Source organism: Sinocyclocheilus grahami, unplaced genomic scaffold (genome assembly GCF_001515645.1).
Source record: "Sinocyclocheilus grahami isolate Dianchi unplaced genomic scaffold, SAMN03320097.WGS_v1.1 scaffold355.1, whole genome shotgun sequence".
NCBI lineage: Eukaryota > Metazoa > Chordata > Actinopteri > Cypriniformes > Cyprinidae > Sinocyclocheilus > Sinocyclocheilus grahami.
Window position 1 is genome coordinate 962,026 of NW_015505534.1, and position 21,574 is coordinate 983,599.

General features: G+C 37.3%; 1 protein-coding gene across 1 annotated transcript in view; it reads left to right on the forward strand.

Annotated features, from left to right (window-relative positions):
• The window catches only part of LOC107548772 (collagen alpha-1(I) chain-like), a 61,867-nt gene that overhangs the window by 10,676 nt on the left and 29,617 nt on the right, over positions 1–21,574 (forward strand). Inside the window, exons 2-7 of the mRNA XM_016229578.1 lie at positions 8,953–9,097; positions 9,378–9,536; positions 10,419–10,614; positions 12,126–12,257; positions 12,552–12,632; positions 20,504–21,157. Of these exons, the coding sequence (XP_016085064.1) occupies positions 8,953–9,097; positions 9,378–9,536; positions 10,419–10,614; positions 12,126–12,257; positions 12,552–12,632; positions 20,504–21,157 (1,367 nt within the window). The remainder of the gene's footprint in view (positions 1–8,952; positions 9,098–9,377; positions 9,537–10,418; positions 10,615–12,125; positions 12,258–12,551; positions 12,633–20,503; positions 21,158–21,574) is intronic.

The following is a 21,574-nucleotide window of genomic DNA, read 5'->3' on the forward strand; positions in this document are numbered from 1 at the left end:
GAAAGATTCCTACAAATAAAACAGCCCTTTATGTGAGATTTTTTTAAAACCTAGCCGTCTGATGATTATATTTTCTTGATGTGAATGCTGGCATTCTGTAATGTTTTCTTTGCCATGTTTGTGCTGGCATTTTTTCGTTCTCTTTCAGACATGCTCAGCGTTTCTGCTCAGCTTGTAACAGGCATCTGTAGCCTGCTTGTGTTCTCTGTTTTTCTCATCTGGTGCAGAACACACGTTACAAGCAGTCACCTCCTGACCTACAGATGAACACCACTCCCCTCATGGGCTTTCACACTTTCTCACAAGCACAGGGTGATTTCAGTTTTCACATCCAAACTTCATCACAACACAAGCCAAAAAGTAAAAACATCGACATGTTTCTATTGGTATGTAGTCGCCCAAACTAAATATTTATGGTCAGTCATTTGAATTTAGATCCAATATGGCACAATGTTGCACCTGTAGTAGTCGGCAATAGTTCAGTTTAATACATTACTGCATTAATATATATGAGAAAAATAATTGGGGTTGATTTTCCAGATCATTATGATGTAAACTTGCTAAGTCTTGTTAATAACAGCTACCCTTTGTAACGATCGCTGGTAGGAAGGACCCAAAAGCTGAAGAATGCTTAACTCCAATTTATTGAAGCACAATAATAAACACAGTGGTCTTTACAACAGTATGTTTAATCTAATCATCTTTGAAATAACAGTAGCTAACTAATTTTACAGTTGGATAGCTGCTACAAAGCCAAGGTTTGACATAGATATTTGACAGCCGAAATGTAATCTAATGATGTTTTTGTATTACCTTTGATTTGTTATCTGAGCACAGCCATGGGTGATTAGACCCTTCACCTGCTCTGTGGAAACCGAATTTGGACTGGAGTGAATTTATCAAACTGACCCGTATAGACAGTGAGCTACATAAATATTCCTCAAATAGTTTTTTAGGGAAAAAAAATTATTAGTTGGCTCATGTTCGAAATAGAGGCATGGACTTGTCCTTAAAATTATGGATCTCCTTAAATGATTCCCATAGTATCTGTCAGTCTGTTTGTTTAAGGATTGGTTCATGTTAGATCACAAACCCAATCACTTCTATAGGTCTATGAATACAAATGAGATTATGCTGCCAATGTTCATGTATTCTGAAAGATTCCTACAAATAAAACAGCCCTTTATGTGAGATTTTTTTAAAACCTAGCCGTCTGATGATTATATTTTCTTGATGTGAATGCTGGCATTCTGTAATGTTTTCTTTGCCATGTTTGTGCTGGCATTTTTTCGTTCTCTTTCAGACATGCTCAGCGTTTCTGCTCAGCTTGTAACAGGCATCTGTAGCCTGCTTGTGTTCTCTGTTTTTCTCATCTGGTGCAGAACACACGTTACAAGCAGTCACCTCCTGACCTACAGATGAACACCACTCCCCTCATGGGCTTTCACACTTTCTCACAAGCACAGGGTGATTTCAGTTTTCACATCCAAACTTCATCACAACACAAGCCAAAAAGTAAAAACATCGACATGTTTCTATTGGTATGTAGTCGCCCAAACTAAATATTTATGGTCAGTCATTTGAATTTAGATCCAATATGGCACAATGTTGCACCTGTAGTAGTCGGCAATAGTTCAGTTTAATACATTACTGCATGAATATATATGAGAAAAATAATTGGGGTTGATTTTCCAGATCATTATTATGTAAACTTGCTAAGTCTTGTTAATAACAGCTACCCTTTGTAACGATCGCTGGTAGGAAGGACCCAAAAGCTGAAGAATGCTTAACTCCAATTTATTGAAGCACAATAATAAACACAGTACAAGCCAAACAGCTTGAGACCACTTCTGGACCAGGAGGTGAACAGGAGAATGGTTAGGCAGGCAAGGTCAAAGTCCGGGGCAGTCCACCAGCAACCAAATCCAATTTACAAGACAAGAAACAGAGTCGGGTATGCCAGAAGGTCAGGCTAGGCACAGACAGCTCAATCCAGGCTATCCAAAACTCATTCCAGAACAGGCAGATGATCATAACAGCGAGGCAATCGATATATTTAGTGCAAAATAATTTTCCAACATCTGTTAAATATTATCTGTCTCCTAGGATGGTCAAACTCAATATAACAAATATTAGATACATATTTTTATCTTGTATTTTTATCAATATTTTCTCAATTACAGACTTTAGCGGTATACAAAGTAGTATTTTGCCTATATTCAAAATGTTATATTTAAAACATTATTTCAAATGTATAATTAAGTAAATTTCTGAGGAAAAATTAATAAGGTTGTGTGGGAAAAAAAATATTTGTTCCTGTTTGATACTGTGACTTGACTTGATCCTTAGCAGGACTCGACTTGACTTGCTTGAGGTGAGCCACTGACTTGACTTGACTTGCTTGATTTGTTTGTACTGTGACTTGAGACTTGCTTGAGACTTGATGGTAGGGACTTGAGACTTGCTTGAGACTTGATGGTAGGGACTTGAGACTTGCTTGAGACTTGAACATGTGTGACTTGCCCCCACCTCTGCAATCCAGAAAGGCAAACAGAACCATCGGGGAAATCCAAACTCCAGAGTAACAGTCCATTAGGTCAGCAACACATAACAGTACACATAACAGTCCAGGATCAGTGGGTTCTGAAGAAAAACAGGGAACTGCAACACAACTGGCAGAAAGAAAGTTCATTAGAAAAACTAAACCAACTTAATAACAAGACTTGAACAAGAAAATAATCAAACTAGTGAGCAGCAAAGAAACAGAAATTACTAGCAAAAAGCAAAGAAAAAAACAGCATAGATATAGGAGAGAAATCAAGCAGTGAAAGAAAACAGGTGCGCTCTAACGAGCGATCACACTGATTATGAAACGCTATCAGCTGTGTGCGAATGCACGTGGAAGAACAAAAACAAGGAAAAAAGAAGACAAGAGGGAGATCAAACCCAAGTCCGGACACCCCTATACATGTAGGCTTATATGCTATGACAATACAAATCTTCTGTATTACATCTCTAGACTAAATCTGTTTTTAAAGACTGGCAAGATTTTAGGGAGTACAAACATTTGTGAGTTCAAAAATGTTTTGAGTAAAAGAAAAATATATATATAAAAAAAAACATAATACAAGCTCAAATTAATTTTTCTTCCCATAATGTTTTATAGTGCATTTCATAACAATGTTAGTATGTGTTGCATTCCAGCAGGAGATGCTATAGCGAACATTAGCATAAATGGTCTGCATTTACAGTCAGTTTTCTCTTTCAGGTCAGCTGTCAAAGCAACAGTTCCTTGGTCAACCAGCTTCACCACAAAGACCACCATGGTCAACCAACATTTTTCGTTGGTGAATGGCTTTACAGCATGGCTGTACTTGTCCACCAGCATCAGACCAGAACGGAAATTCATGCTGGTCTAAGGTGGTCTTTACAACAGTATGTTTAATCTAATCATCTTTGAAATAACAGAAGACAACTAATTTTACAGTTGGATAGCTGCTACAAAGCCAAGGTTTGACATAGATATTTGACAGCCGACTAACACACATCACATGCTAGACATGTCTGACCTCAACCATAATGCATTTACCTTGTGATTACCTCCATTCATGTTTGCAATAAACCATGGAGAATTTGACCAGGAGCAATTTCAGTAATTTGTCTCCTGTTGTTGTCTGCAGATGGGTATTCACAAGTGTCCGTTTTGAGATGCATCCTTTTTTTCTGATGCAATGCTATTGTGCCTCTCATGGTTTTGACCATTACATTTTAGACAGTTTAATTGGAGGGACCAAGTCATGTCAGGGCTAAGTCATAAAAAAATATATGTGAAATATAAAAAAAAGATTAAAAGTACCTGCTGCTAATATTGAGTTATTGGAGTTATATGTTCAGAATGGCATATTCACATAGACGTACAGGTTTTGGTTTTGTTTTTTTGGTGCAGTATACTGTATACAGTTACTTTTTAAAAAAATAGTATGTGAAACTGAAAGTACAAATCTAGTAGGTAATTTCATGCACATACTGCGCACAGTATACATACTGCATACTACTTCCTTTTAAAAAAATATCCATTGTCTTGCCAAGAGGATTCAAGGATGCTCCTTGTTATCAAGGTCTCATATTATGTCTCATTTGTGCATGTCACACTAGAGAATTGCTCCTGATCACTTTTAAACTGCTGACACTCTTGAGTACTACTTCCCAGTTCAGATATACTGAGTTGACTATCTTTCACATTTTAGGGCAAGAAAGCTGATAGTACTTAATGATCCTTTAAGCTCTTGGCAGATGAACCACTGCACAGCTATTACAAGTAAAGTCTCCCTCTAAAGTGGGGCTTTTGAGCTTTTGCTCTAGAGTATTCCCTTAGGAACTTGCCTTTTTTCTCTGTAGTCAAAGTCTGCCAAGCGCTGTCAATTCAAACCAATCCGAGAAGGTTAAACAGAAAAGGCTTGCCCCAAAGAAATGTCATTGCTACAGAACAAATACTGTAAGTAGTAAAATTGCATGCCTCCCTCAAATATTCACCAGATTTATTTTATTTTATCACAGAACTGAAGCAAGAAATATAGTAAGTTGAAGATCATATTGTTCTTTACTGAGTGTCTCTTTCCTTTTCCTCTCCCTTGTGTTTGAGTTCCCACTGAAACCCAGTTGACAAATTGCCCCCCTGTATCCGGACAGTTATTTACAGCCTGATATCTTTCATTGATTTTCCAGATGAGCGGTGGAACGAAGAAAGAAAAAAAATTATGTTAAAGCACGTGTCAGCTTTTAGACAGTCCTAATGAGTTCAGCACGGTCCTTATTTAACTTGTATAAAGCAAATATCCCAGGCCTAGGAGCAGGTAAGATGATTATTAAGTCATTGCTCCATGTCTGGTTTCTCATCTCCATATCTCCTCTGAGAGCTTTCGTGGAGTCTGTATCACAGCCCATCAATCCAGCCTTTCTGAGGCAGTTTTAACCAGCTTTCAGTCGCCTGGTAGGTCCTATAGTGAGACGACGTCTGGACCTTAACATCTGCTTGGATGATTCAACAACCAGAAACTTCTCACAGAACCCTAAAAACAACTTTTTAAGTGACTATTCCAAAAGTTGTTTTAATGGATAGTTCTCTTTATTTTTCACAATTTCTTACTTTTATAGCCTGTTCTCCTCAGCCTCCTTAGGATGAATCGCTTTATTTTCCTAAAAATTAAAATAAGTTTAAATGTAAAATTGTTCTATCATCCTGTCTGCTTGTAAAGCCTAAACCCTTTTGAATTTTTTTTTTGTTAAACTAAAAACACTGCTTTATTAATCCAACATTCTACATTAAGTTTGTCTAAAATGTAATTCTGTTTCATTAAATTCAAATTCGAATTGCAGTTCTGTCTCAAATTCTCAAAGTCTGAATGAAGTGTCAAAGTCAGGAATTTAAATTGGAATTTAAAAGGCATATTCATTCTCACATCACAACGGAGGAAAGCACATTGTCAGTATGATACATTTTCTTTTTGGTCTCTAAATTTTATCCCCTTTAAAACAATGCTGCTAAAAAATTTTCATTAAACAACGGTCTAACAAACAATTTTCCGGTCCACCTCCTATATTTCTCCTCTACTTTCCTGAAGCTCTTGATATGCTGTACTAATTCTGCACTAGGGCATCACAATCTGCTATTATCAGCAAGAGTGAGAAGCCCAGACTATGGTGAAAAATGAAAAACATTTTCAGAGACTGTAGTGGCTCTGTATCTAGTTTTTGCGATCAAAGATGCACCATGTGGCTTGACGTAACTTGTGGCTAATTCTGGATTTTATTTAGTGTCTGCACATGTGATCCACCAACACAGTCCCTGAGTGCCAGTGTTATGCGGTGTCTGAACACACCTCCCACGCGATACTGACATCCACATCTGGCACTGTGTATTGGGCTCTTAGGAGCAAAACTAACCTGCTTTCACAGAATATGCTGAGAAAGATGCTTTACTTCATTCATATTTAACCATGTGCTACTTTTTGTATACAGGAATCTTGAATTTTCCAATTTAAGCTTTTCTGCAGAAATATGCTGTACTTAAAGCCTTTGCTTTAAATATGCCATACTTAAAGCTTTTGGGTTTCATCCTTTTGGTATTTTACTCATGTGAATTTAAATGCTTGCAGTGGGACATTATTTATTTCACATTCTTATGTAAAGGTTACTGTTTTGCATCAGGCTTATCATTCCATGTGCTTTTAAACTCTAAGCTGTCCGTGGCTCATGAATTTATGGCTTGACTGTAAGGGCTTTGCTTTTATTCTTTAGGTCAATCCTCCTGCAGCATCTCGTTTCAAATTAGTCTACTGACGGATTCTTCTAACCACTACAAACCATTATGGAATAGTTGTGAGAGGGGTGCAGACTTTACTACCAGGGCAGAACAACTAATTCATCTGCCTTCAAATTATCTTTCCATCACATTGTTTCTGGCATATTCCTTCCTGGTTTGTTGTTGTTGGGTTTTTTTTCTATGTGTTGTCATTTCTGTGTCGTCGGAAACTGAGGGGAAATGCATCAGTCATTTTTCTGGAGTGAACTTGGGTTAGAGCTGTTTAACCTTAACCTTTCCTGAAAGCGAGGAGTGTATCCTTTCTCTAATCCCCTTTGTTCTCTCTTCTCCTCCATGTTTTTCTTTCTTTTTCAGAGTTTTTTTGATAAATGATACCATGTTGCCATGATGCTTCACAAGCAAATTTCTCTCTGACCACATCTCTAGTTTATCATTTAAATTAGTGGAACATCCTTGTAAGACCTTTTATTCCAATGTAATTTAAGATGACAACATCTCCACATCTGGACTGAACTCCACATCATCTGAGCTTTGATGTGAGTGTGATGTCATATCCACAGTATTTATGGATCTTTTTGTTAGTCTAGAGCAGGTTTTAACCTGAAAATCACTTCTTTTGTTTTCAGCCAGCAGACTTAGTTTGTTGATATATTATTGTAAGGACAGGAAGTAAGCCAAATTCTCCCAGAATATCGGTAAAAATTTCCATTGGATAGCTTGTATGGGGTAATATTGTTGGCTAATGGTTCAGAAACAATCATAGTGTTTTGAGAGGTGTATTTTAGTCTGTGTCACAGATAGGGGTCTGCATATGTTTCCAGCATGAAACTGTGTGACCTATACTGCTTGACTAATAGCCATAAATAATGTGACAACCACCATGAAATTGGCAGGAGCGGTATGTAGAATCTAGCTGTCCATTTAGAACTGTTATATTGCTGCAAAAAGAATATATTTATATTTAAAGAAAATTTTTGTAAGAATTACCGAAATTTCATATGCGAGAAATTGATCTGGTGAAAGATTTGAGCACTTTGGAATGTGTTTACTATGAGACCAAGGGAGAGTAAGGGGAATGTGTAATCCTGTTGGAGCAATTACATGTTCCTGGAAAAAGGCTTGCAGTCCTGGTGCAGTTCTCCCGAAAGCAGTGTAATGCAGTGTAACCCAAAGGTCGCGGGTTCAATCTCAGTACTGGCAGGGATTGTAGGTGGGGGGGAGTGAATGTACAGCGCTCTCTTCCACCTTTAATACCACGACTGAGGAGAGACCCTTGAGCAAGGCACCGAACCCCCAACTGCTCCCCTGGCGCCGCAGCATTGGCTGCCCACCGTGTGTTCACGGTGTGTGTGTTTGTTCACTACTCACTGCTGTGTGTGTGTGTGCGCACTTGGATGGGTTAAATGCAGAGCACAAATTCTGAGTGTGCGACACCATACTTGGCAACACGTCACTTTCACTTCGCTTCACTTTTTCATCAAGAATGCATTCAATTGATCAAAAGTGACAGTAAAGGCATTTATAATGTTATAAAAGGTTTATTTTTAAATAAATGCTGTTCTGTTGAACTTCCTATTCATCAAAGAATCTAGAAAATATGTATCATGTTTCCACAAAAATATGAAGCTGCACAGCTGTTTTCAACATTGATTATAAGAAACGTTTCTTGAGCACCAAATCAGCATATTAGAATGGTTTGTAAAGAATTACTTGATTATATTTAACAATATTACTGTTTTACTGTATTTTTGATCAAATAAATAATGGGTAATATATTTTTTTTTTCAAAAAACTGACCTCACACTATAAATTTTAATATTTGCTATTTATTGTTTATCAGCCATAACACTGTATTTTAGACATGAATTTCTTGTAAATGAAGTCTGCACTCCAATCCAAAGCCTATGGTGATGGATCAGTTCTCACGGTGTAAACTGGCTGCTCTGCCAGGTGTGTTTCAGATCTGCTCATTACAAATTGTGCTTTCTGCGTATCTCTCTCTCTCTCTCTCTCTCTCTCTCTCTCTCTCTCATTTGATTAAATGCAGCATTCAGCAAGATTTATTTGTCTCATTTTGCACAATGCTGCACACTAAAACACAAGCCTGCAACCTGGGGGCAATAGATATGTGCACGCACATAAACATTAGCAAACACACCGTATACTCTGTAAATTAAGTAATTCAGCACCCACAGGAAATGAGTATGTTAAAGAGGGAACACAAGGGTGGGCATTATGGGGGTATGACTGCACCTTTTAAGACCAGCTGACTTGTTATGACCCTCTAAATGTCTAATGAAAGGGCTGAACAGGTCTGTTTCTCCATACAGTGAACTGATTTCCTAAGTGACTGCTCTCACACAGACTTGCCTCAGAGTTGCTAAGACCTCAACAGAGCTAATGATTAATACTGCAAAAATGCATCTAGACAACAGAGCCTTTTGTTTACAGGCGCGGTTTTCATCTGTACCTGCTGAGATATACAAAACAGATGTTTCTGGGATCCATTTTGCAATCTTGGTTAGACCTAGTCCTCCTGGGACTTGCCCAGCCTCCTGTCTTTCAGGAAAAAAAGGTTTTGTTAAAAATGTGTTTAATGGGCCTAACATTTTTTTCCTCTTGTTTGACAGAACCAATAGACCTTCTTGATCATCTGTGGCAGGTGGCTAATCGCAGCAATGCATCAGTAACACAGGAAAGCCAAAGATGTCCAGTCCTGCATGTAGGCCAGTACTCCACCCTCTCTATACCACTACGACAGGTGTTTGGACACAGGTACACACACTTATTGTCCGCTGACATTTTTATTTTTTCATTTTATTATGTTTTTCTGTTTAGACACTGCAAACTTGGTTTGTATGTGCATCAACCTTAATGCATGTACATAGACAATATAAAAATGTTGTGTCCTTGCGAGAATAACCTCAAAACCACTTTGTAACTGATGTTATGAAACTTGAATTTATTCATTTATTTTCATTTTATATATAATATTATTTCTTAAAGTCAATGTAGGCATGTCTTTCTTAGCCTTTCTCTCTAATTTCTTTCTCAGGTTTGGTGATGAGTTCAGTTTGCTGTTGCATCTGCGTAGCTCCCAGTCTGAAGACTGCAGTGTGCTGACCTTCCTCTGCCCAGACGGACACATTCTCCTGCAGATTCGTATTAGTGCCTACACCTTTACCTTCATCAGCACCCAACAACGACACTATGAGTGAGTCTTCGGTTTTCTTTTCTTTTCCTCTATTTTATTTTATTTGTTAAATTATTCTTAAATGGGGATTAACAGGGAGCCATCTGAAAACTCAAATTACTTGGTGGTCTTCATTATTTTGTGGTTCATACTTTGGTTCCAACGCTGTCATCTTGGCAGGAAAAAGATCATTAAAAAGGCACATCTCAGTGAATCCTGTTATGAAACCACAGCCTGTTTAATCCCTCTATTATTTTCTGTTGCTTGCTTTTGAATGTCATTGACTTTCTTTGTTCCTCTTCCATGATGACAAAGCCATCCTCATCGTCGTCTCATTCTTATGAAAGTATTAGTTTTGGCCAAGGGTTCATTTTAAACATAAGCACAGACCCCTCTGTGTTGAGGAGCTCTGTGATATATTAAACCAAGATTTCTGGATTTGGCTTAAATTTAAGCCAAGCCTTACAGTCGAGATGTGTAAATGAGGCATGGGATTTAACTCATGGCCTCTCAAAACTAATATTTGGACCTGTCGCCTAATTACCCACCTGGTAATTAGGACAAAATAAATGGAAATTTTACGCTCACATTTTACTTGTTTGTGATTCTCATTTATTATGAGATGACATAACAATGCCATAATGTTCTTGCTGTGTTCTCATATGGGTTTCTGTTTAGTTTAAGCTTGCATATACCAAAAAAAAAAAGTAATTTGTCATTACACAGACAGGAAGCATTATGGCTCTGAATGTTTTGCCAGGAAATTTAATGGATTTTGCTTTCCTTGGGTTCTCCCGACTCTCCCTGTTCTCCGATGCTTTAGCATGTGATTTGATCAGCCCACCCTGTCAAGGAAACTAAATAAAGTAGTTTATTTTTCAAAACCCGTCGTGTCATTCCCAGGTTCCCCGTGGCAGTGCTGTCTGATGGGGGTTGGCACCGCATGGCGGTCAGTGTCTCCTCGGGCCGCTTGGCGTTGTATGTGGATTGCTCCATGGTTGAGAGCGTGGACTGGGCATATAAGGACGGTTTGGGAATCTCCACTGATGGCCTGGTTATGGTTGGTGGAATCATTGAGGGTTTTGAGACACCTTTTGAGGTCAGTATGTAAAACAACATTTTGTTTTATGAGGTCTAAACATGCAAGGTTGTAGTACCCATCACTTACTGTGTGATGAGAAAAGTGTATCCTTCATCAACACATACTGTGAATACTGTAAATCTCCAAAACGTTCCCAGTTGGCATTTAAACCCAAAGTCAGATTTATGGAGGATGAGGGGCTCTCTGTGTATAGGAGTTACTATACCCCAAGCTGAACATCTGCGTTTATACTCATCCAAGATTCCAAATGGATTGGACATTCTGTTGCTGACAAGCGGATAGAGATTTTATATTTTTTATGTGCAACTATCTGTTACAAACTGCCAGCATGGGTTCTTACATAAATAATATTGGATGCAAAATTGAACAAGAGTATGATTTGTTGGTTTACAAAAATTGCATGGCATAACACAAGGCATTTCCCATCCTAAACATTTATTTACAAGACCACCCAATAGTTCACCCAAAAATTTAAATTTCAATCCAAGAGTTTATTTCTTCAGCAATTTGGAGAAATACAGCATTACATGACTTGTGAATGGGTGCCGTCACCCATTCACTGCAGAGGATCCATTGGTGAGCAAGTGATGTAATGCTAAATTTCTCCAGATCTGTTCCGATGAAGGAAAAAAAAAACATCTACATCTTGGATGGCCTAAGGGTAAGTACATTTTCAACAAATTTTCATTCTTGGGTGAACTATTCCTTTAATTTGTTGCTCCTTCTGTGTACAGAGTTAAGGAGTCACTTCTACAACCCTAAACACGTGATTGTTGACATTTTAACATTTTGGTGTTCCCCCTATAAACAAGAAACATATATGCCATCTTAGATGCCAGTTTAACCTGTTTGACATATAAATGATCAACGAAAAATGAGTGGCAGGAAATGTAAAATGTTTGTTGCTGGGGTATATACATGGCCATGGATTACAGATTATAACAACAGATCCACATCAGGTTGGGGGTAAAAGAGGCATTTTGGAAGATTATTTTGGCCTTGTAAAATGGATGTCAAATTAAATGCCTGTGTTATGCTGAAGGGACAGGAATTTTAATGGAAGTAGGAGTATAGTTTAGACAGCTGTGCACAAGTTAAATGCCCTTTTTTGGTTGTGTTAGACGGGGAAAGTTAATATAGCATGAAGTCTAAGCTGAGTCTCAGAAAATGACATCATAGACTCCAAACATCACACTGAACTCAGTCGTGTGGTCACATGATCAGGGTTTGCATTTTCCCGACTTCTATAGGCAACACTTCATAATCGTAACAAACATCATTTTATTATAAGTTTAACAGATTGCTGGACTGTCATCTAGACTCCAAGCATTTATTGATTCATATGTATTTATGTCTAAAATGAACTGCTAATAAAAGCGTGTATGCTTATGTATTTGTGTGTGTGTGTGTATCTGTAAGCAGGCATGCATGTATGCACTGTGTGGCTGTATGGGTTGTATGTATGTATCTGTATAGGTGTAATAGTTCAATTTGCCTCATTTCTTTAGGGTGATCTGATGCAAGTGGCCTTTCTGATGGGAGAACCAGATGCAGCTCGAGATCAGTGTGCCGTTTTCCAATCCCAGTGTGGCGGAACCGGACACAAACCACCTCGCTCTCCTCGCATACACACTGAAGAGGTAAGCGAGCCATACTGTACAGGGAATGTCATTCAACCTACCCACACTGATGTCTTCTGAGTTAGACGAGTTTCTACCAAGTGGCCGACGAATTCACCATGACTTAAACAACAAAATATATGGGTTTATATAAGTGTGTTTATACTATTGTGTGTGTTTATAATATTGTGTGTGCTAATATTGTGCACTCTACATTTAATTTCCTATCTCAATATACTGTACATCTTTCAAGAGTTCTACAGTATCTACATACACCATCTTTTCATCAGTCATCTTTTCCCTTTCCCTGTCCAGGAACTTCTGCTGTCCTCAAATGACCTGGAGGACTTATTAGAGTCAGCAGAGGACAGTGTCTATTCTCGTGCAAAACTGACTGTAAGTAGCAATACTTAAAACAACATATGACAAGCAAGTTACTTGTCATATGAAGTAAAATTCATAGTTCACCCAATAAATGAAAATGCTGTTATTTACTCACCCTCATGCCATTCCAAACCCAAATGACCTGTTAAACATACAAGAAGACATATTGCAGAATGTCCATAGTGGTCTTTTTTATATCACAAAAAAAAGAAGAAAAGAGGACTCTCACACTTTTAAAAATGACAAAGAAGTACCTTAAAAGTTGTCTGTTTATACACTTCATCACTAAAAGCTTTATAGAACTTCAGAAGACTGTATATAGCAATAGGAATATAGCAGACGAGTCTTATTGACAACTTTTATGGTATATTTATGTTGCTTTTTGCTAATTTTGGGCGCTATATGAGGTAAATGATGACACATTTTTTGGTAAAGTAACTCTTTAAATATTCATTAAATTAACATTAAATTACCTAGCAAAAGATCAAACATCCTAAACATACTATTAAAATATTTATATTGGTATTCCCCTAGAGTTTTAAAAACAAATTGGATAAGGAATTGCTCAATCCTGTCTGCTTTGGGCAGATCATGTCTTGCTTTCTTGTAACTCAAATAGTATGCATACTATATCTCAGCAAGTTTATTTCTATAGTTACCTCCACAGAGTTGTTTTTACTATTTGTCTAATGCTGAAAAGCACCACGTTTTGAGAATCATATTGCATGTTTGATGTGGATACAACTGCTTGAAATTGTGGCCTCAAGCATTACATGTGAACTGTCAATTTATATTACCACTCAACATATTTTATTTTAAACCTCGTTAGAAGCTGTATTTGTATTTGCACACCTTTCCTGTCAGGCTGATAGTAAATTAATGTCTAATCTACGGTTTTTATATGTACAAAATCAAAGTCTTAAAGTCTTCCAACATACTGTGAACCTGTGATCATATATCAAACCCAAATAGGCTTTCCAAATCTTTTTTTTTTTTTTTGTATTTTCTTAAGCCAAATAAAGGTTGTGTGTGGTGTTGCTGAGCTATAGCAGCCCAGTCAGTCCATGTGTGTTTGGCAGCTGTGAGCTGTTTGGCCAATGGATTCATGGTTTTTGTGGGCTTAGAAACTGCAGATATGAATATCAACGGACTCCATATTCCATTCGATTCAAAACCAAATGGTTCATTCGTGCAGAACGTACCATAGCATGTTTAAAACATCTAGTGCCTCAATCAATCACCTGGACTCCATTATGTTATGTCAAAAAGGTGGTGGATTTCAAAGACTAAAGAGAACCAGATTTTTTTTTTTAAATACCTGTTTTATTTCTCCAGTTTCGGTCTCTCTTGTGGCATAACCTCTTGACTAAGATCTTTTGTTGTGGTATTTCACTTTGATGCTCCATTTTTGGTTTGCCAGTTTCCTGCACTCATGCTCCCAGTGGAACAGATTAATAAGAGACTTATGGCTTTCTTTGATCCCTTTAACCCAACAGGAGGTCAGAGGTCAAAGGTAATCACTAATTTAGCTTGTCACTCATTTTCAGTGTCACAGCTTTGAGGCCAAAGTCATGAATGTTTAGTTGGATGTGTGTATGTATGCATATTTTTGGGTTAGATGACCAGTTGAGAGACTTGACCAACTGAGATATGTATATGTGTGTACCTTGTCCAATATTGCTTGTTAAATGAATGATACCTCAAATCATTATTATTATTATTATTATTAGGGATTTTTTTGGCAATTTAATTATACAGGCATCATGGCTCAAGATCTGTTGAGATATGGGGTTTTATGTGTTACTTTTATGTTTGCTTGACCCTCTGGGGGATGTGTGTGTGATCGTCAGAGTTTATAATGCATTTATGTTTGTGTCTGTCTCTGTTGCTCTCCTCAGTCTGCAGGGGCATTATATATGTTTAAAAGTGGTGTTGGTGTGTTTAGAAATAGCCTCGTTCTTCCCATGGGTTTCATTTGGCAGAGGTGGGCACAAGCCTGTAATTGATTTCCTCTGCACTAAAATTAGGTTTGAGTTGGACGGAGAACTCCTCTAGGTAAATGTCAGAATTACTCAGACAGGCTGTGAAGCATTCAACATCTCCAGACGTGCCTTTGAACTCACTCTCCCTGTGAGTGTAATGTAAGAAATGTGAGATCTATGTAGGTTCTTTATTTGTTTATTGGCAAAAGTGTGGACATGCATGAGACATTTCCAACTATCCTTAAAACAAACACTTTGGAAATGTTGTTTGTACAAGACGTTTACAAAGAACCTGAACTGCTAAATTTCTCACCTCTTCTTCATCATTTCAGGGACAAAGACCAAAGAGTAGGTTGAGTGCATTTTGTCCGTTCTATCATCTTGGTTATTTTCTGCCATAAGGTTTATTATTAATGGCTCTTGAGAAGGCAGGGATTTGAATTAAAGGCTAAGTTGTTACATCACACCCAGGTGAGCCATTCGGACACTTTCAGACCTAAAATTGTCATTGTTTTACTGATTCATTGATATTGAAATACAGTACAATGCTGTTCAAAAGTTTAGGGTCAGTAAGATTATTAAAAATAGAAATTAATCATTTTAATTGAGCAAGAATGCATTAAAAGTGACTGTAAAGAAATTTGTTAGAAGAGATTTCTATTTCAAATAAACACTTTTCTTTTGAACTTTGTTAATCAAACTAAGAAATATTTTTTGAGCATGAAATCAGCATATCTGGCTGCTTGAAAATTCAGCTTTGCCATCACAGGAATGACATTTTTGAAATATATTTAAATAGAATACAGTTATTTTAAATTATAATGATCTTTCACAATATTACTGTTTTTGATCAAATAAATGCAGCCTTTGTGTGCAAAGCAGACATGAAAAACATGAATTTTTTTTACTAACCCCCATCTTTTGAACAGTATTGTAGGTTCCTGTTTTTCTTTCCTTCCAAGCCTCTTGCCTCACTTTTTGATGAGCAAGACTTTGCAAAGATGTTTACACATGCATACTGACGTACATGCATGGATTGAGGTAAGCTCATAGAACAGTCGCCTTGCATCCTTGTATTAAAAAAAACTACTTAAGATGATGAGCCTATGAACACATCTGTCATCTTAGAAATAATTGAAGCAATGAGTTGTCTTCTCATTTATTTTCTTTATGTAGCTTACAGTGCATGCCTTTTCCATGTCTCAAGCTTTTAAAAAAAATCCCTGTCAGCAAATTACAACAGCACTGACGCATTGAACTGAGAAGCATCTCTTTCAGACATGTCAGATTCATAATGATCTCATAGTAAGATAATTGGAGTGTGCCAAGGATTCCACTGATGGGTTGAAAAGTAATGTAGTTTAATATCCAATAGCAGAAATATATTTATGACTCGATTGTATGATAGATTTATCAATGGCCGCGTGAGACAAAGTCGGTTTAAATAAATAGAATTCTTTTAAAACTTTTTCAGCCTAGAAATGTGAATGCAAATTATATTTAAGCTCTAAAAAGTTTTTACAAGCTGAATCATAGGTTTTGGTTAAGACAGCTGCTGAGAATACCATCCATAAAACAATCTGTTTGATCTATTCAGATTGATCTGTTTCCCCGCAGCAGCTGTCAGTTGTTTAGTACAACAAATATAAATGTGTTTGTAGTTAAGTTAATATCTATTTATACACGTGCAAAATATTGTGTCCCATTTGGATGTCACAATGACAATAAACAAGAGGAACAAGCATGTGATTATGTGACATTCAGCTGTTAAGGCATTTTTCCCTTTTTGGTGTGCATGATGGTTTACTGAAAACTCCATAATTATACGTCATTGTGCAGAGGTCTATATCACGCCTGCTCTCTTCCTTACTGCCTTTCTATCCTCGGTAGTCACAGACTATTGCTGGTGCCCTCAGCTCCAGCACCACCGACTGTAATTATGTGTTCTGAGACCGTCATTTAGTGCTGTCCACCCCCAAACCCACAATAAATCACATGCAGTGAATGCAAAGTGACTTTACCATGCATAAATATTACTCTTTCCCGTTATGGATGGATGGATGGATGGATGGATGGATGGATGGACGAATGTATCTAGGTAGATGTAGCTAGATAGATATAGATAGGTAGCTAAATATAGATAAGACAGATAGATAGATAGACTTGTCAACTCTCATCAGGCTCCTACAAATCCAGAACTGACTGGAAATTTCTGGAAGCAATTATCTGTTATTGGGGAAGGACTCTTGTGACAAATCTCCATGGATTGTCTCCATAAGGACTCTCCACAGTGCTTTCTGTGTTATGAGTTGAGGGTGTGGATGGCCCCCTCTTTGATTTAGGATCTTCTCTTTGATTCAGAATACTGCAAGTGTTTTTTCCTCTCCACTTGCACACAATTCACATCAGCAGGATCTCAGAAAGCTGTCAAGAAAGCTGTTACTGGTGAATTCTGTCAGATGTTGCCAAAAATGTGTCTGCATGTGGACAGTGTTTGAATTTCCCATCGGTCAATTTGTCCTTATTAGCAGAGCGTTATTGTATAAACCACACTGTTTCTATAAATTAATTCTGTTCCACCTAGGCATCCATGTAAGTACTTGTATCTGGACACTACAAGCTCACAAAGACAAGAGCACAGGCTGACACATACACCCGCTCAGTTCACCCCGAAGCCACATAGTCAAACAGGTGTCTCATTGTGTGAAGTAGATGAAATGTGTGTGTGCGCATGTAATCTCTGTGTATGTGGGTGGATTGAGAGTTTGGGGGTGTGCTAGTGTGTTTGGCACGTATTTGGCTAGTCTTGACTGTGAGTTTGACTGAATTTTTGTTGCAGGTGTTGTATGTGTGAGTGTATGTGTGTGTGTCACCATGAGGATCTGGATGTGTTTGCTAAGATGGTTTCTGTTGGATTTAATGAAATTTGGAGTGCAAGGTCAGAGGAATCACATTCCAAAGGTATGGCTTCATCTGGCAACCCTTCCGAAATGTGTTTGTTTGGGAAAATTGTTCTTACAAATCATGCATCCACTTCCCCTATCTAATAATGACATGTGGGTTTGGTGGTGCACGCTAATCCAATAGTTTATGAAGCTCCACTTTGATTAGATTTTTTTTATGGATTGTAGTATGTGTATAAATATTCGTGCTGAAAAATAAGTCATGTGCGTGTAATCAAGTGTTATTCCATCTCTCTTGAAGGCTGACTGGTTTGGCTGCAGATGTGAGAGGTTACAGTGGCTTCGGTTTATATGAGGGAAATCGTTTTCACTATTCTGGTTCGACCCAGATTACCACAAACGCTGGGTTCATGTCCAGTGTCAGGGTGCAGTTTTTTACTATATTTGACATTTATTGGTTGTGCAGTATTTTATAATTTTGTAGCTGATTTTTTGCATTTCTCTCAGTTTTTTTTTGTGATGCTTATTTTAGTACACTGTATGATAGCCACTGTTCTTTATAGGATTTTTTTTTATATTATTATAATGCACAGAGCTAAATTGAATTCCCAGCCTGACATTGTATTTAAAAACCCTCGGTGGCAGAAAAACAACTGTGGCAACAGTTTTATGACAAGACCAAAATAACATAATGGATGAGACTGAGAATTAATTCAGTTATTTCTGCAGATGTGATTGGTGTTTTCTTACGTAATTTTGTTTTTTGTGTCTAACCATCTTTATTAAATTTGTTTAGTTTAAATGTATTAATCTAGGACATCAATCTATGAAAAACGTTTTGCAGGAAGCTGTATTTAAATCAGTTTAAGTGCAAGATATGGCTAGTTTGTCGTTGCCCATATAAATACCTGTGTCTCTGTGATAGATTTACAGATAGTCGCTGTCTTTCAAGTCAAATCAGCTTTTTTCATACTGACTTATGTGTGTGCGTAATTGTGTGTATGTACTCGACCACTTTTTTTTAGACTTTCCACTTGCATACAGTATTTACAGACCAAGACAGTACCTTTCAGAAATTAGGTATGATAATAGGCAAGTTTTTTTTTTTTTAAGTTTACATTTTAGTACTGGTGGTGGTTAGCTGGCATGTAGATGCGTGTGTAAATAATGTATCTGAAGCCTAGAGGCATAACACTTTTGTTTTTTTAGGAAACCTTTACCTCTCCCATTGATCTGTCATCTGGCCCTTTTCACTGTTCTGTCTAAACTGTGTTCAGTCTTTTCTGTAACAGACCTTAAATAACAGCAAGATTGTACATCATGTGCACATCACAGCGACAAATCTGGGAACATTAATTTTTGAAGTGATCATTGATCTGAATTATACATAATAGTCAAACTGATATTTATAGATTGCCTAATCTTGTCACAAAAAAGCAAAAGAAAGATTTTTTTTTCTTTGCTTTTGATCAGGTTCAGCCTTTTTTCCAAAATTACAAAAGAACAAACAAAAGCATCTGGTCACTAATTAAGGACAAACCCCTGCAGCAGTGATGTTACAGATATTTTCATGTTGGTCCTTGTAACAGGAAGCCACCTGGTGGCCAAATGGTGTTATAGCTAGAGCTGGGGTGGAAGCTGCTCTTTGCTGGGGAACTGCGCACTTAATGTGAGTCCATGTGTTCAGACCCTCTTTGGCAGGCTATTAGACGGATATCAGACCAACAGCAGGAAGATAAACTGGACGACAGCCCTTCGTTGCCAGGTGGAGATCAAGTGTCAGTTTATCAGCCCATGGCTACAGAAAGAGCCATTGTTAGTGATGGTATTAGGGCAAGGGGGTCTGATTTTACCCAGGTTTTCTTTGTATGAAGGTTTTTCCATCTGATTTTTTCAGGCTGTGGTCTGATGCCATAACATTATATTACAGTATATATATGATATTATAATAATGTATATTTCTACACACCACACACACACACATACACATTTGTTTATTTATATTTAAAAATGTATTTTTCCCCCCCTGGAAGTCATGAAATAGACCAACCTGGCAACCCAAAGCAGTATAGTAATAATTGTGCAGAATAGCTTAATGTATAAATTTCCATGACTCTAAAGTCTCTTATTTTTAGTTTATGTACTTGTAAACCTTGCAGATGTCATCAAGAGAACTGAAGCACTCGTATTGTCCTACAGAAGTCACATTACTGAAACGTCTAGCTTAGACTTCATGCAAATAGGGAAACTAGACAGAATCACATCAGATTTTAAAAAGAGACACATGTTTCAGTTTTGTATGATGTCATTTTGATATGCAGCAACAATCCTCTGCCTTTGACACTATGATGTGGATGTTTTATCACAGAGAAAAGGCTGTTTTTCATTTCCCTTCTCATCATTCAGAACCAAGCCAGATCATATGGAATCCAGACCACTATTCTTTGTCATTATTTTTTGTCTCTTTCTTTAGAATTCATTGACTTTGTCTCAAAATGTACCCTGTGTGCGTGTGTGCATGCGTGCGTGACATTGGTTTGCATATTATTAGCATGAGTGTTTTGTGTCACTGTTTTGACTCTTTAACTTTAGCTTTGTTTGGAGTGGTACAAATGTGTGAGCCATGCATGTAACTCATGCACATCTGATCTTTACATGATGTCAGATCTCAGTAGATCATTGTTGATTGCTACAAGATGCTTAGTTTAAATTATTGTTGTTTTTCTGCCTGGAATTATTGCACTCTTGTATTTACCTTAACATCTGTTAGCAGCAGCAACTTCACAACCATATGTAAAAATGGAGATTAAAGCTTTAATCAAGTCGCATAAACATTCTCACGGTAAATTAGACATTATGATGAAGTGATTACATCTTCACTAAACATATTATAGTGAACATAAAGCTCCCAGATGTAAAAGAAAAATAACAAACAGAATTGAATAATAGCTTCCAATCAATTTTTGGTACACATGAAGTAATTTCTTTTTGTTAATAGGGTCTCAATAGACGTGGGATTATACGTGGAGACGGTACTCTGCCTACTGGATCCAAACGTCCTGGCTTTGTGGGGCGAGGTGATGTGTTTGAGGTGGATGAGGATACAGACCTGGTAGACCAAAACATCTTGTCCAAAAATGGTGGTAAACCTTCCAAAACTTTCCCAACTGAAACTACAGGCAGCCGTGATGGAAAGCCAGACTCCACATCCAAACGTTTAGATGAAAACATCACCACTGACAAGCACAAACCTGGCAAAACTTCACCAAAGAAACCAGTGGATACCATAATCATCAACCTGGATGTTCAGATACCCGAGAAACCTACCGGAAGTATTGTACCTAGTAGTGAAACTGAACTGGAAACCACCTCCAGTCCTGAGGATCGAGAATCCAACTTGTTAAAAGAGGATTTGGGGGTCACCACACAGGCTCCTGTGAGAAAAACTTCTTGGGAGGGCATCTCAAAGGGAAGTGGAAGAAAAACATTAAAAACTCCAGATATCCCTATAGGACCTGGCTGGGGATCTGAGGAGCACCCAGGAACCGTTATATTTACAGAAAGGCATGGAGATCTTGTGCGTGGCTCTGATGGGAATATGTATCGCATTCAAAGAGGACCCATGGGGCCAGTGGGGCCCCAAGGTGAGCCTGTGAGTATGATTTAAGTATATATCAGTGTTGTTATTGTTAATTATTAACTAAAACTAAATCTAATAAAAAGATCATTTTTGGTAATTGCAATAAAACTGAAATGAAATACAAATATTATATAAACTTCAAAAAATTTAAATTCTAAATGTTGCCTTGGCAACTAACTTAAAAAAGCTGAATGCTAAAATTGCTAACACCAAACCTGAAAAAAAAAAAATAATAAAATTAAAGCTAAATAGAAAAAAAGACAAAAAGAGCATTACAAAATAACTAAAACAAACTCAAATTAAAATCTAAAAGTAAAATCTAATTTTAAATTTTAATGAATACTATAGTAGTAAATAATTATACAAAATAACACTAGTATATATATTGCAATAAGTTTTGGTCTCATGTCACATCCTGTTAACACAAAA